Source organism: Crocodylus siamensis, chromosome 1 (assembly GCF_052110815.1).
Source record: "Crocodylus siamensis isolate JL-2025a chromosome 1, ASM5211081v1, whole genome shotgun sequence".
Classification (NCBI taxonomy): Eukaryota; Metazoa; Chordata; order Crocodylia; family Crocodylidae; genus Crocodylus; species Crocodylus siamensis.
The window spans coordinates 367,169,659-367,186,164 of record NC_143395.1 but is presented as its reverse complement, the minus strand read 5'-3'; the positions used below and the strand labels follow the sequence as shown (position 1 = coordinate 367,186,164).

General features: G+C 46.3%; 1 protein-coding gene and 2 long non-coding RNA genes across 4 annotated transcripts in view; 2 read left to right on the top strand and 1 right to left on the bottom strand.

The window, feature by feature from the left end:
• Positions 1–3,772, top strand: part of ARL11 (ARF like GTPase 11) — a 5,369-nt gene extending 1,597 nt beyond the window's left edge. Inside the window, 3 exon segments of the mRNA XM_090031373.1 lie at positions 3,202–3,345; positions 3,347–3,489; positions 3,492–3,772. Of these exon segments, the coding sequence (XP_089887499.1) occupies positions 3,202–3,345; positions 3,347–3,489; positions 3,492–3,772 (568 nt within the window).
• LOC149875020 (uncharacterized) overlaps positions 1–16,506 on the bottom strand; it is a 79,520-nt gene that overhangs the window by 28,810 nt on the left and 34,204 nt on the right. The gene's annotated exons all lie outside the window — the stretch shown is intronic.
• Positions 10,066–16,495, top strand: LOC149875021 (uncharacterized). 2 transcript variants are annotated; one of them, XR_016440000.1, is made up of 5 exons: positions 10,066–10,544; positions 10,944–11,041; positions 13,432–14,827; positions 16,040–16,130; positions 16,202–16,495. It is a non-coding gene; the product is annotated as an uncharacterized LOC149875021 (long non-coding RNA). The 2 variants fall into 2 exon arrangements; XR_016439999.1 differs by lacking the exons at positions 10,066–10,544; positions 10,944–11,041 and having other exon boundaries at positions 13,221–13,542; positions 13,844–14,827; positions 16,040–16,495.

Sequence of the window (16,506 nt, the reverse complement as noted above, 5' to 3'; positions counted from 1 at the left end):
TGTGGATCCCAAAACTGGACGCAGTACTCCAGCTGTGGCCTCACCAAGGCTGAGTACAAGGGGAGAATGACATCCAGATATTTGCTTGAGAAGCATCTATGGATGCAAGCCAGCGTTTTGGTTGCTTTACTAGCCGCAGCATCACATTGCAGGCTTATGTTCATTTTGTGGTTAGTGATGACCCCCAAGTCTCTTTCTTTCGTAGTGCTAGCCAGCGTAGCACTGCTGAGCCTATAAGGATGCTGCAGGTTTTTCTTCCCAAGGTGGAGAAACTTGCATTTTTCAGTGTTAAACACCATCAGATTCTCATCTGCCCATTTGCTGAGCCTGTCCAAGTCAGCCTGGATCACCCGCCTGTCTTCTGGCGTGGATGCTTTGCCCCAAAGTTTGGTGTCATCGGTGAACTTGGCCAGTCCGCTTCTGATACCAATGTCCACATCATTAACGAAGATGTTGAATAATATGGGTCCAAAGACAGGGCCTTGGGGGACCCCACTGGTCACAGGGCACGATGACGATTGACTTCTGTCAATTACCACCCTCTGCTTCCGACCACGGAGCCAATTTCCCAGCCAGTGGAGCGTGGTGGACCCAAGGCCACAATTTGCCAGTTTTGCCAACAGGTGATCATGGGATACCAGATCGAAGGCTTTTTTGAAGTCAAGATATATGACATCAATCTCTTGTTCCTTGTCCAAGTGATAGGTCACCTGGTCGTAGAAGGTAATGAGATTGGTCAAGCAAGACCTACCCGCAACAAGCCTTAATTGATAGGGCTGTGCGAAGTTTCAGTAGCTGATTCAGTTTGGAGGAGATTCGGCCTGATTTGGGGACTGAATCTCCGAATCTGAATTGAATTGGGAGACCAAGTAAAAGCTCCAAATTGATTTGAAGCATCTGAATCAATTCGGAAAAAGATTTGGCCATAGACTAAAGAGGCAGCTGGCAGCCGCCTCCAGCTGGTAAGTCTGATGGGGTTGGGGGAGGGGAGAGGGAACAGGCACTGCAGAAGAAGAGATTGGGGCTAAACTAATGGATGCTTTCTTTTAAAAACTACAGTGGTGGTGGTGATCAATGACTATGTGGCAAGTGGAGCAGAATACTATTAACAGCATTATTGGCTGTAAAAGATTATACACAACTCTATTCCAGTGATGTTGTCTTGTCTAGATTTATCTCACTTAATTCAGAAGAAACTTATGTCTGTAGCATAGCAAAAGGTGATGCAATAAAGATCATAGAATCAGTGAGTCGGAAGGGACCTAGAGAGATCATCGAGTCCAACCCCCTGCCATGGGCAGGAATGAGCACTGGGGGTGGCAGGGGTCATAAGACTCCAGCCAGGTGCCCATCCAGTCTCCTCGTGAAGATTTCCAGGGAAGGTGAGAGCACCTGGAAAAGGAAAACCAAACACATGTTCTTTTTGTTGTTGAGACACCACCGGTGGATAGAAACCAAAAGCTCTCCAATGATACTGTAACCAAAACAGCCATTGTGGTTGGCTGTGTTCTGTGTGCATCTGAGCAGTTTTAACATGTAAACTTTGCCATATAATGTTAGATACCTATTTTGCTGGCATAACGTACAACTGCTAGCAACAGCACTTGTCTGAGTGACTCTGCAACGTATTTCAGTAGCATAGAATTTCCTTGTATTAGTCCCACCATTCCTGTAGCACGTACACTCAGGTTGTCTCTCTCTAATCAGTGCATTGATTTAAAGGATAGTATGGTATCTGCTTTTGTCATAGAATATTGGCCCCATCTCACTCGTGTCAGATTTGCTATAAAGCAGCCTTTCCGTCTTAGGGAGAAGGTTTTTGCTGATTGCATTTTAATGAGTTATTTAAAACCTCATTCATATATATTTCTCTAAATCTCTGTCTCTATAGTCTACGCAGCAGCTGGTGAATGAAAGCTGCTGCAGTTGGGAAGATAATTTTATTCATTTTAACCCAGGAGTGGCTAAGTAGCTTTATGACTGCCTCTTAATGATACTGTAAAGCAGGGGTGGGCAAAATGCGGCCTGTGGGCCGGATGTGGCCCACCAGGCCATTCTATCTGGCCCGCGGGGCCCTCAACAAATCTAGAAAATGCACGTACATCTGCCCCTGGCTGCCTGTCATGCGGCCCTCGATGGCTTGCCAGAACTCAGTAAGCGTCTCTCTCTGCCCAGTATAATTGCCTGCCCCTGCTCTAAAACAATGACCTATCTGTTTCTGATTCAGCACTTGCCAGCAGGGACACTTGCAACAGTTCAGGGGTTTTCAACCTTTTTTGAGCAGTGTACCCCCGGCGGCTGGTTGCAAAGCGGATGGTGGGCGGTAGTAGCGGCTGGTCATGGAGCAGGGTGTGGGGTGGGTAGTGGCATCCAGTTGCAGAGCAAGGGGGTGGGTGGCAGTGGCCACACATGGAGCAGCGGCACCGGTGGGGGTGAATGGCTGCGGTGGTCACTGCATGCGAGCTTCCCCGTCTGTGCCTGGCTGGCCAGGCGGTGCCTATGCGGCCTCCAGAGGAGCACCACTGCCGTTGCCTAGCCGCGGCCCTGCTTCTGTGAGGTGGCAGTGCTCTGTCCCCACCCACACATACCACTCGGGACCTTTCAAAATACCCCCGGGGGTCTGCGTACCCCGGGTTGACAGCTCCTGGTTTAGTTTCCTCTTCGTCCTCTGATGGAGGGGATTACCCCGGTCAGAACAATGGGCAAAAGGTCGCTTATTTCTCTACATAGGAGGAGGAAGAAGAAACTAGCTGTATAGTCTCCCCACCTCTTTTGGCAAGACATTGGCTCCATTTATGCCCTAACTCTTGAGTAATCTCAGGTTGCAGATGAAAATGGAACTTAGAGGCGGAAAATACTAATATAGAAGCCATTTGTTATTTCGGACCACATTTATTGGCTCTGCTCCACACCTCATAAATAATATAACTTGCCTCATTCTAGTTACAATGAAAAGCTGATTGTTTTATCCTTCAAGAAGCCTTCATACTTTGGACTTGCTTGGATCTCAATAAATTGGTGGCTAACTGGACTCCCTCCCCAAAGGTTTTGTCACTCTGTTCCTGTGTTACTTGTATTAATTCTAGTAAGAATTTATCTCTGGAAAGGAATAATTTATGTTTTATTATATACAAGTTTTCATTGAAATGTCAGCGGCAGCAGTCTGATGAGGAATTTGAACTCCAAGGTTTGACTGAAAAGTGCCTGGATTGTAATACTAGCCTTGGATTTTGCTAGCAAGTCTACCTTCTTGTATAAGCTGAAGAGTGGTGAGGTTATGCAAACTTCCCCACCAGTGGGCTTCAGTGTGGAATCTCTAGAAACCTCTTATCATGTATCCTTGACTCTGGCATGTTGGTGATCAAGACAAGCTACATGCCATCTGCAAAAACTGTCTGGAAGGCACAGATACCCTCATCTTTGTGTTAGACAGTACTGACAAAACCTGGCTGCCAGATGCAATGGCTAGGTTGGAGAAAGTTCAGAGTAACATAAACCAGTCTTGCTTCTAGCCAACAAACAGGAGCTGCCAGGGGTACTCTCCCTTCCAGAGCTGCAAGGAAAACTAAATCTGGAATGGTTAAGTAACTGCATCTAGGAGATAGGGTGCAGTGCTTACACTGGTGAGGAGCTCACAGAGGCCTTAATTGTCCTGGCTGGACTGCTGATGAGAAGTCAAAAAGATCATTCCCATCTGTGCAAAGGTGATCTGAAACATTCAATGCTTCAGAAGGGAAGAAACTTGGAACACAAAACTGGAAGATTTGGTTAACAACTTCCGCTAGTAATTCCTCAGGCATCTGCTTATCTCTGCATGCTTGTCAGAAAACACACCTCAGCTCCTGGGCACCATATATATAACTACTGGAACACGATATTGCATGTGCAGTATTGAATAATATCCAGTAGTTCAGCTACCTCATGAAGTCCTATAAGGCGAACCTCTTAGCAGAACTGAGTTAATGGACAGGGCTGCTTTTGACTTTGTCCCAAGTTTATCTGCTACACCAGTAAATTCTGCTTTCACCACTGATGACACATACAAGACAATGGTGGGCATCTGTGTCAAGGGCAGAGTAAGGAAATAATCACTTCCCTTGACCTACTGCCAGCTCACCTACCAATTCAGCCCAGTATGCCTTTAGCCTTGGCAACAAGGGCACACTGTTGGCTCATAGTCAGCTGATTGTCCACTGTAACCCCAGGTCCTTCTCTGCAGAGCTGCTGCCCAAGCAGTCAGCCCCCAGCCTGCACTGGTGCATGGGATTCTTCCATCCTAAGTCCACGACTTTGCACTTGTTGAACCTCATGAGATTCCTTTTGCCCCAATCCTCCAATTTGTCTTGGTCACTCTGAATCCAAGCCCTACCCTCTAGTGTACATACATTGACATCACATACTTGGATTAAAAAAAGGCCTTTGACTAGGCTTCACTGCTGCCCCTGTGCTGCCCAGCAAGCCCCCACAAACACAGCAAGCCCCCGTAACAAACACATGGGGTTGGAGCTGCGTGCTGTACCTGTACTGTGGGGCTGGGGCAGGGGCACTGAGTGGGCATGCAGGAGCCAGGAGCAGCTGGGCAGGAGCACAGGGTCCCAGCTAGCAGGGGCTCTATGGAGCTGGGTCAGCTCCCCCTTTTTCCTGTTGGTGCAGCCCAGCCCAGCTGCACAGACCTCTGACAGCCCACACCCTGCACTCCTACTGCCCTGCTCTGGGCCCTGCTGGCGCTGGTCCCGGGAAACCAGTGCAGGCTGCCCTGCTCCCACCCACCACTTCCTTCCACTCCCCCCCTTCACCCACCACTGCTTTCCTGCCCACCCGCTGGCTGGAGTCTCAGCAGGAGCCAGCCTGGCCCCGAGGACTGGGGTGATCCCCACGGTCCTCCCCTGCCTCCCCCCCTGCCCCTTCTTACCTGAATTTTCTGTGCCAGTGAAGCCACAAACAGCCCCATGGGCTAGGCAGGGGCTTCTGGCTGGAGGGGTAAAGCCAGGTGGGCCCTGCTGTTGCAGTTGCAGGAGCCCCTACACCCTACTGCCCCTGACTCCTGTCATCTTTCTAAATTTTTTAGGGGCCCCATGGGCTGCATTTTGCCCACCCTGCCCTGACCTGTTCTTTCACCACTGAGGGCTGCTCACCTCCTCCTCAAACTGTGCTGCCCAATAAAACAGCAGCTACCAGAAGTGGGGTTCAAACCCACACAAACTTATATGCCCACTGGAGCTTAAGGCTAACACATTACTCAGTTGGTCATTCCATCTGAGAGCATTGTTTCTGTAATTAGTTATAGCTAACTTCAGTATAAAATATACAAAAAATCTTATTTTTACGTTGGAATCGAGCAGTCATATGGGGAGTTATGCCGAAGGAGCTGCAACACTATAAACATGCTGTATATTACATTTCTTTGTAGGAAAATCTTACTGTAAAGGACTGTGTTTGCTTGGGTAGCTTGTACTTTGCCAAGTACTTAAACATTTGTTAGTGAATGCCCACTCATCAACTCAGCAGGACTTTGAAACATCAATACAATGTAGAGTGTATTATTAAAGAAAAAAGTAATGACCCTTTAGTGTTGCCTTAAAGAGAGCCGACCACACATAGATATACAAATCAGGGGCTACTCCAACCTGCAAAGGCATGAATTAAACTCCAGTTGTTTGAGAAAAGTAAAGGACAATATTAGGTATATATGATAGGAGTTTGCTGTTCAGTGCAATCAGAAGAGTGAATATTAAAAAAAAAAAAAAAATTGAATACTGGCAATTGAGTTACCATGTGAAATCTGACTGGATCACAGCACACAGTATATTTTCTTTCACAACAAGCATCCGTATGCTTTCAGTTTACTTGTTTCAATTTTAGGAACATACAAAGGTAGTTGCCAAGAGAGAGGTTGGTGAGCTAGTCATCTCCAGGATGCTGCATCTGAGCTGAACAGCGCAAGATGGTTGCTTTTAGCAGACCCTTCGAAGTGTAAAGCTCCAAACCACAGACTGCAAAATCTTAAAGTACATAGTTGCTTATATTACAGTTAGCCCTTGGTATGGCAGAGAGTAGATGTTGTCTCACAAGACAGATTTCTTCTGTTCACAGGTTGTGACATAAAAACAAAACCATTTGCAATTACAGCTTAAACTCCACATTCTAAAAGGCAGTACTGACATGAAGTTGTAGGCATGGGTCTAGGAAATATGCAAGAGGAAAGAGGTTTTTGCGAGGAATCTCTTTTTATCCTGCATGGTTGGATTAGATACAGATAAGCTTTGGGGTATCCTAGTCCCCTTCCTTAGGTCTCTAAGAGAGAAGCAGGCACTGCAGGCACAGCGGAGTGAAATAGCAGATGGGGCAAAGACTTGTGTAAAACTCCGTATATAAATAAAAGCAGGGTACACGAGACATTGTCAGAGAGCCAACAGGCAAAAGATGTAGTAAAAACCTAATGAGTAGAGAGCAGGGTTGTTCAGTTCTTTATCACCTGTGAATTGCAGAGATTAGCAAGTATCAAGTAGATCAGTGGTCTCCAGAGTGGGGTGTGGGAAGAAAATATTAGAACTTCTATTTATATTTATTTTTTATCGAAAAAAAATAAGGAAGAAATTAAGCTTTACTAATATTTAATATACGGATTGACACTGGCACCCTCACTCGGTCCGTATGTCAAATAAATAAATATACATATATTGGGGGTGCGTGCTCAAAAATTTTTTACTGATAAGGGTGTGCGACCAAAAAAATTTGGAGACCACTGAAGTAGATTATGGACCATGAGGTCATCGTCTATGTTAAGTCCCTGGTTCATAGTGTCTAAAAGGCTGATGGATTTCTGTTCCCATCTTTTAAAGATGCTTTGTAAATTCCCTTAAGCAGGAGAACTGCGAGGTCGGGCAGGACGAGATTGTTCTGTGAAAAATGTTCTACCTGTGTTCTAGCGTCCCTGTCCCTTATCTTGTTTTCAGTTGTTATTCATTCTGGTACATAGTTTTTGTCTAGTGTCACCCACATAGTTATGGTCGGGGATTTGATGAGCTGCATGACATTCTGTGATAGACATGTATGATCTGTGGATTCTGGAGGTTTTTGTGGGGAGCGCTGATTGTTGTGACAGTAAGCATGAGTTGGCAGGTCTTGCAACGCTAGGTCACATTTGGTGCTTCTTTATCAGAGGCAAGTTTGCTTCTGATGATGAGTTGGGCAAGGTTGGGGGGGCAGTCGGAAGGCCAGGGATATGTGGGGGGGGGGGATATTTCTGTCAAAATCTGGTTCTTTTCAAGTATAGGCTGCAATTAGGTGATGTTTCCTGTTGGTTCAAGTGTGGCATGGTAGGTGACAACCAAGAGAGTGTGTATTACATGACTTACCATCTTTTCTTCTAGGAGATTTTTCTAGAGCCCTGTATTGACTTAAGTTTATCTGAATTTTGTTGGACTGTAACATTCTAAAAAGGCTATATATAGAGTCAGCTCTTAAAGCACATTTCCTTTTTGCCTTGCAATAAAAAGATACATTAAATGAACGTCTGACCCTGCTGCCAGCAAGTCTCTTCTGCCTTCCACAAGTTGTTACAGTTTGTCCATCACCAGAATATCTGAGTTGTCGTAGAATCATAGAAAGTTTGGGTTGGAAGGGACCTCAGGGGGTCCTCTAGTAGTCCAACCCCCTGCTCAAAGCCAGACCATCCTCCCGCTAGATCATCCCAGCCCAAGCTTTTAAAACCGCCAAGGATGGAGCTTCCACCACCTCTCTGTCCACTTCAAACAGAACACTAATGCGCCTTTACTTAAAAAGTAGTGCAACAGCCAGCTTTCGGTGGTAAAACTAGTCATTGCTATCTGGGGAATTTTATGGGATGGTTCATTGTTTTACCAAAGTAATTTAATTTATGTTACAATCAAACTTGTACAGCCTAAGATATAATGAGTTAACGGATAGGGACACTCACAGTTCATATCACCCAGGACAGTTGTTCAGAATCATAGATTACCCTATTACAATAAAAAAACAACAACAATCAAAGAAAAGTGCTTTTATGACTGTCTATGGCAAGTGATTGATTCATTGCCTTAGGCAGTCAAAATACAAATGTTGGAATGAAGTGTGATGGCCTGCTGATGTACTAATGTAGGAGAAAACCTGGATAACATAGGAGGATGGGTGAATGAGTCGTACTTCTCCAATTACTTAATAATCCCAAATCACCAATTGGCAACACATTTTCTCCACCAAAGAATGGAAGGTATTCACCTCCTTTTTTTTTTTTTGCACAGGGTTAATAGATATGCTGCCAAAGGATATAGTAGAAAAAGTACTCTTTATAAGCAGAATAGCATTTAATTCTCAATTTTTGGTTAAAAATAAGTATTTCCAAAACAGATTGCAATTTTCAGTTTCATAGCGGTAACCTTTTTAATGAGCTAAAACATGAAGATTTCCAGATTATCTCCAATTCATCAGCCGATGTCTATCAGTGTCCAGCCTGACTTGTATTTGAGGTCTCTATTGATCATCTGAAATTCTCAAACAGTTCTGGCCTCAGCTAAATCACTGGCCTCCTCTCGTAGTGCATACTTACCGATCATATTGGGCACCAGCGTGACAATTCCAGAGCTCCCTGCGCTGAGACACAGACATAGTCAAAATGGTAATGTTGGCAGGATGAAGGATGATGAGCCGCAGATGTTCTAATGTCAGAGATGAACAGTAGATGAACAACTGCAAGGAGATGGGTGGGACCCCTACTATGGAGGGAGGGCCCAAAGGTATAATATCTTTAAGAGCAATCTGGGCTGCATATTACCAAGAGGCTCCAGGGCTGTGTGGGAGCCACTGCCAGGCTCCAGAGCTCTTGAAGATCTGTTGCCGGACTCCAGGGCTCAGTGGGAGCTGCAGGCATAGGACACTGTAGGAGCTGCTAAAACTCAGAGGCTCTGGAGGAAGCTGCTGCCCCTACCTCTGGTACCGCAAACGTGGCCAGACAGCGCAAGCTTCAGGACTTTGGGCCATAATCAGCAGGCAGCTAATTGAATAAAGACTGCAGCTGACCTAAAGACTCTGCTAATGAGGGCAGTGAGAGGCAGCCTATGGGGAGAGAGGTCAGGTGGATGGAAGCGAAGAGCTCAAGGGCATTATAAGCCCAGACCCCGCAAATGGGCCCGGAGACTGAGAAGGACCTCAGGGGAGGCTGGAGTCAAGGAATAACTGTTTATATTACGTTGCATGTTGGTTTGTGTTGCTGTTTAAATCTGAGAGGCTTGGGAGTGGCCGAAGGGCTAGAAGGAAGTCACTTGAGAGTGCGTGGGGAAGGCACTGGAGAGCCGTGTATGGGACTGCAGAGGACTGATCTGCGAGAGAACAGCTTGAACTCTGTGGGACTGCAGCCAGGCCTGAGGACTGCAGACAAACTCCGTGGGGCCGCTGAAGGCCCAAGAGGGCTGTGAGAACCTGAGATCCAAAAGAACTATGAGAAAGGGCCTGAGACCCAAGAGGAGTCGGGCGGGGGGACGGTAGCCAGGCCTACAGACTCCTTGCAGGCTATCACCGTGCCCAAAGCGAGAAGCAGGTGAAGAGACCTCCGTACAGCAACAGGCAACCTGGCTAACCAAGCACAGCTTTGCACATTTATCGTTAGCAACATGTTGGCATGGCAGGCAAGCTGGAAGAGTGAACCAGCTGGCCAGTGATGTAAGCAGGCTGCGGCAGGATGCCAGGTGGTTACACGCTGCCTGAGGCACCCCAGGATTGCTCGTCAGCCAAGGGGGCACGAGGGAGTTTGGCTTGAGAGGTCTAGGGGGAGACCCATGGAGAACGGACAGAAAAAGAACTAAAGTTTTGTGTATTGGAAAGGCAAGGTAAGTATGGTGGGCTGGATCTGACCGCCTTGTAGAGGTGATAAAATTGGAGATTAAGGGGGCAATCAAAAGGGGCAGAAACGATGAATTTTTTCCTAGTGTGAGCTGACCTTAAAATGTAAAGATCAACTCTGTGGATTTGCACGGGAGGATTTTTTTGAATCAAACTTAATGTTTTAATAGAATCTTTCCCAATGACTTTTCCAGAGACAGCATTGATCTCAGCAGCACCTGCATTTGGTTTTCCTTCTTGTTTAAAAAGATGATCTATAAATTAAATTTGATCATTTTCACCAGGATCCCACACTTCACATCACGCTCCTTCTTGAACGTGCTGTTTTGGGGGGGTAGTCTTTGAAGTGAGCTTTCCAGTGAGCTTTCTGCCTTTAAATTGAATCCTGCCATTTTGGATGGTCCTTCTGCATTTTGTTGTGGATGTCTTTGTCCATCGGGCTATTCTGTGATTAGCTATTTTCCCTTTAATTTTCCTGTCATTAAAAATATTATAGGGGTGTGATCTGTTACAGTGTTAAAATGAATAATTCAAAATGAGACTGTGCTCAGTAAAGAGCTACTGCTGCTTTTTCACATTTTGACAATTATATTTCTACTTCAGATAAAGTCTTTGAAGCAAATGCTACCGGCTTGCCTTTGCCTTTGCAGTGTTGCATCAGGATATCACACGTAGCCTGATTAGAGGTATGCAGCTCCAAGATAACTGGCTTTTGTGAATTTGGATTGATAAACATTGTGGCATTTGCAACAGCCTGCTTTAGAGCAACAAAAGCCTTTTCCTGTTCCTCCCTCTCTGCTCCCCACCCCCCTTTTTTGAAGGAGCTGATTTGAGGGTTTAGCTATTTTTGCATATTAAAGAATGAATCCTGTGAGTCCCGAAGACCGTCAGACCCTTGAGGTCAGTTTTTTGTGGGAGGGAGCGAGCTGACTGAGGGGTTCTCCCTTCTTTCGTCAAAGTAATTCCCAAATATTGTTCTTCAGACTGAGCAATTTGAACCTTTTTACTACATAATTTATGTCCTGTTTCTTCCAATGTTTTAAACAACGGCTTTACTATTTTAAAGTGCTCTTCCTCTGTTTCAGTTGCTACGTGAATGTCATCTACATAAGCAAATACATTCCCAGTGGCCGCATCTACACGAGACGATGACTGAACTGTCATTTAGTAGACGTATAAACAGGTACTGAATAACTGCATAGGAACCAGAGTTACCAGCTTTTCTGTGGTGCTGACTGCGCAGTGGCTTGAGACTACTGCGCAGTAGCATCGTGTGACGCTTTCCACCAAATAGGGGAACTGGTTTTACTACCTGTTTTCTTAATGATTCCCTGCTTTTCCAGATGCGTTTTGACCTCCCTGATTCCGAATTCCACCTCTGGTGACAATGTGTATTGTTTTTGGAAAGGAGAAGTTGGCTCTTCAGTGGGGAGTTCTAGTTTGACTGTTCCACAGTCTTGTTTGCGCTTAACCCAGAGGTCAGGAAAGTGATACAGGCAACCAACCCCAGCGTAACGCTGTTTCATTTAGTGCTGTTTTGCTATAACGCTCATTTGAAATTGACACCTGATTTTACTTGGCGCTCAGCAAGTTTCGTTATAACGCTCGCGGCCGCTGTCCTGGGTCATTAAAAACAATTGCGGTTGCCATCTTGGGTGGCCAAATACTTTTGGTTTCGCTTAACTGTCGTTTCGCTTAACACTCGTTTTTTCAGGAACCAATTAAGAGCATTAAGCGGGGCATTCCTGCCCATTGCCTTCCTTTACAGGAGGGGTTACATCTTTTATTGGGAAGACCCAATGAAGATCTCTATAAAACCATTCAGCTGACTTTCTTCATTTTCAAGCTGGAATATTTTTCTAGGAATATCAGTCATTGCTCCTAATTTTGTAAGGTTATCTACCCCTAAAATGCCAATGTTTCTTTTACTAGTTGCTTATCAAAGCTGACTTCAGTTTCTTTTCCATTTACTTCAGTGGGGCTTTGTCCTGTGGAAGGGACCTTTTCAGACGAACCGCTGGATCCTGGTTCCTTCCTACCAATTGCCAGGTTTCTTTGATGTCTAGGACATCTTCATGATTAGTTGCTAGGCATAAAACACTAGTCGATGCCCCTGCGTCCAGAAGCACGGGGAGCTGACTTCTTCAAACATTGCTGATTATGTTGGGGTGCTCCTAGGGGTCTGTGTTAAATTTTAATTCCCCTGGGGTGCTGGAGGAATGACCCTGTCATTGCTGTTAGGTAGAGAGCAGTAGGTTTGGACTGTTGTAACTTGGTTATTTTTTCCTCATTTGACACTTGTTCTTGTCTGTGTTCCACCTGTTCTTGATTGTTGTTTTTCCCAGGGTTTTCCTGACTGGATATGCTTCTGTTTTGCCGATTCAAAGCCTATTTTTCCAGTATGGCCAGTTGTCACAACCCTCTCAGTGCTGTTTCAGTCTTTTAAAAAGTTCTCCCTGATATAGTCCCTTTTTAAGACTTCCTTTCTCTAATTTCCCTGGTCCCTCATCTTTTACTGCAGCCACTTTGCCAGACTTGAAACTTTTGATACCTCATACTCCAATTCCATGCATTAGTTATTGCCCGAATAATTTTGTTATAGGCATCTGTAAAATCGGCGACCATTGGGACTTCTGTCTTCATGGCTGGATGCGTCCCACTAAAGAGCATTTGTTTTATACAACCCCACATCATTTCGATTATGTTTTTGTCCATCATTCTGGTGAGTGAGCCTAGTTGCTGCCACATTACAGTCTGTCTGCATAAGCCTGCGGGTGCCCTTGTAGACACTGTTTGACATCACCAAGAGAAACTAGTCCTCCATCTACAGCATAGACAGAAGCGCAGCCTGCGTGACCCGGAGCGGTAGCGCACAGCAGAGCTGCACAGAGAAGCTGCCTGCTGCTGCATGCACTGCACTGCCCTGGATACACTTCCCCTGCGTGCACGAGGGCAGCAGCGCAGGCTTGTACCCCTCGCTGCTGCCCCCACCGGCAGGGGAAGTGTGGTCAGGGCAGTGGGGAGCTCGGAGCGGCAGGCAGCTTTCGTGTGCCTCCCCGCCGTGCCCTGCCGCGCCAGGTTCCACGTGTTGCTCTGCAGAGGTGGCAGGGGAGGGCAGCAGGGTGGGGAGCATCACAGGCACCTGCTGCCTCCCCGGAGCCCAGGGCTGGATCCCGGATTGCTTGCAGCAGGGCTTGCATCCTCCCAGCCACCTGCTGGGAGCAGCTCGGGCTCCGTGGCTATCAGCAGCTACCCAGAACCTGGGCAGGCTGCAGCTGGGAGGCTGGAAACAGCTGCTGCCTCCCCGCCCTGGCCCCAGCTGTCTCCCGGCCCTGGGCTCTGGGAAGGCAGCAGGTGCTGGCACTGCGCCCGTCGGGTGGGGAGGCAGCAGCCGTTTGCCAGGCATGGTGCCCGGGCTGCTTCCAGCAGGGCTTGTTGCCTCCCAGCAGTGGCGCGCCGAGCAAAATGGCCTCGCGTGCCGGGGGTTGCCGACTCCTGTATTAGACCAACTATATAAATAGACCAACTAAATAAATTAGTTGGTCTAATAAAAGTTATCACATTTACCCAAAGAACCTTGTCTGCCTACGTCCTTAGACCAACACGGCTACAACCAACAACCCTAAAGCAGAATAACAGTGGGCTTGTTTGGGCAGTTCCAGCCCAATAGCAGAACTTGTCCAGGTAAGAGAATCTACAAAAGCATTGTCATGATTGCCTGATCTTTGATTACTAGCCTCATGTGTACAACAGGAAGGTTTGGGGTTGTAGCTTCTTTTGCAGATAAATGGTTGTGGGTCCTTTGGAAAGGCAGTTAATATCTGGTGGTGGTAAATTTGTTCTTCAGGCAGGAATTCTTGTGGTGACTTCATTATACTCATTTGTGATGGTCATAAGCTTTGCTATACAGTTACATTTTGAAATACTTAAGAGTGACTTTGAAATAGTTAAAAATGGTATTTGAAAACTGATCTCACACTTCTAGTGCTCAGAGGAAATCTACTCCTGCATCTTTACAAGACCAGCCTGGTGCCAGAAGTTCATGAGCCTGTTGGGCGCTTGGTACCAGGGACAGTGGCTTCCTGGTTGATGGCGATCTACCAGATAACTCCCTAACCTCAGCACTTCACGAGTGGTAAGGACCCTCCTGATCAATCTGCTTCCTGTTTTTGCTTTTTGAGGTTTTTGCTGCATCTTCCCTGTGTGCCGGTTACCTGGTCATTTATCTTGCTTCCTGTTTTTATTTACCCATGGAGGATTTACGCAAGCATTTGTTCCCGTCTGCTACTTGGTTTTGCCGCGTCTGCTTCTCTCCCAGAGGCCTGATGAAAGGTTCTGTGATGCCCCAAACCTTGCCTATGTCCAGCCATGTAGCTGGTCCAATAAAAGACATCGCCCACAAGACTTCTTGCCCCTCGCATGTTTCCTGGACCGTCGCAGCAACAACATCACCTCAATACTACCTCCTTCGAGCAAAGGCTTGCCTAAGAAGGGAGATAAAGGACACATGGGAGGTTGTATTGTTAAAGATACATGAAAAGGGTGGTGTTTGGTAAACAAAAGTATACAAAGTCTGTGACTATGCATGTTAAGCAGAAATGGTGTGTCTTGTTATGTGAGAAAAGAGAGTACTGATCCATATTGGGGGACCACTCTTAACAAAAAATAAAAACCGCGGATGAATCCGTATCCCATTACCTGTACTTCCTTTTATAACCCTCTGTCCTTCTGTGGGCTAATTGCCCTGTTTATCCCGACTGACCTATTCAATCTACCTTACTCTCGCTCTCCTTTGTATTTCAGTTCCCTTCTATTTAGAACCCTTGCTTTCTGCAAGTCCATTCTTTGCATCCCAAGAAGGAAAACTGATCCCTCACTGAACCAGTTAGTCTTCAGTGGGCCACCCTGCCCTGCCTTCTTCCCAGCAAGGAACAGTGGACGTGATCTCTGCAAAAAGAAAGCTTGTCTGGTAGGGAACTATTTTTCTCTTTAAGTAACTTGTGACATTCAAGCAAAGAACTCTCAGTACTGTCGTCCTGTCTACCCTTGAAAAATGGGATGGCTACATAAAGTTTCGTATGTGTGGGATATGCAGATTGAGGCTTGTGCTGTGCTTTACACGTTACATAAAAAACCTGTGAAGCTGGATACCAGCTAGGATCAAAGATCTTGAAGTAATATTGTGCGTTTTGAGCTTGTGGAATCCAGAGAGCACGTAAATCTGCATTCTCTCCCCATTCTCTGCATCCCACTTTTTGACGGCGTCATTCTGCTGGATCTATGCTGACAAAACCTCTGGTGGGTGGGTGGACATAGAGCCACACTTTGGTTAGCGTATAAGGTACAAATCCACTCACCCCCCTACAGAACCTCTTCTGCCAGCTAAAGCTCCAGGCTCTGCAAAGGCATGGTGAGACAATATTGACAGACAAAACTCTTGGGTTAGAGCTGATAGCTCTTAAGAGATCAACTAAATAGTAGGGGGGGAAAAATTCCATAGTGAGACAATAGGCAGACAAGCTTCTTTGGCTAAATGTGGTATCTCTTCTCAGACCAGCTAAATAGTTGGGAAAATTGTTCTCTGCAGGCTTTCGGGCACAAACACCCTTCTTAAGACAAGTAAGTACCTAAGGCTAAAAACAGACAAGGTGTTTATTTCTGGTCCTGAATGAAAATTACCATGAATTAGTCCCAGTTGTCCCAACAGAAGCGTTATCTCAGTTCTTCACAGGTATTTGTGGCAGGGAGGGAAATGGGCAAGTACCTCTGTACCTCTGCTGGCTGCACGGGTGCTGCCCAGCCGGCTGGCCGGTGTGGGAGTGGGGAGCTCGCACACGGCAGCCACCGCTGCCACCCACCACCCTGTGCCGCTGCCTCTCCTAGTCCAGCTGCGCAGCATGCCCCCCACCCTCCTCACCTCCGCTCTGCGTCTGGCCACTGGGGATACGCTGATTAAAAAAGGTTGAAAACCCCTGTGCTACCTGATCTGTGGTTATAAAAACTAAGCTTTAATTGTATGTATTTTAATGCGTATCGTTAAAAAATGATGCAATCTGGCAAACTGGCATAGATTTGGAGGTGTTTTTAATGTGCAAACACTTACTTGGTAACGAGCGTGAGAGCATCTGCATTCATTTTAGTTCTCATGAGGTTTACCTTTTCTTACTCCCTGATTTAACAGCTCGTAGGTTATGAAGTAGAGGTCTGGATGATCCCAGAAGTAAAACAAGATGACTTTGTGCAGATAATCCTGCTTTCATATCTGCAGCACGGTGAGTTCTGCAATTTACATTTCAAAAGCATTTCGTGCACCGCATATCCTTAGACCTTGTACTTTTCATAGATTTCATAGACATTAGGGGCTGTAAGGGACCTCATGAGATCATCGGGTCCAGCCTCCCCGCCCGCCATAGGCAGGAAGTCAGCTGGGATCAAGTGACCCCAGCAAGAAATAAATCCATCTGTTTTTTGAAGGAATTCAGGTAGGTGCTACTTTTATTTACGCTATAAACTTTTGTTCGCTTTTTTTCCGTATTTTTGAATTGGGCCTAGAATTTTGGGGAGGCCGGATTTTTCTGCCGTGATTTGTTCTCAGCAAGTAACGGGGGGGGTCGGTGCTTCTCTGTAAGGTGTAGTGACGTGCGACTT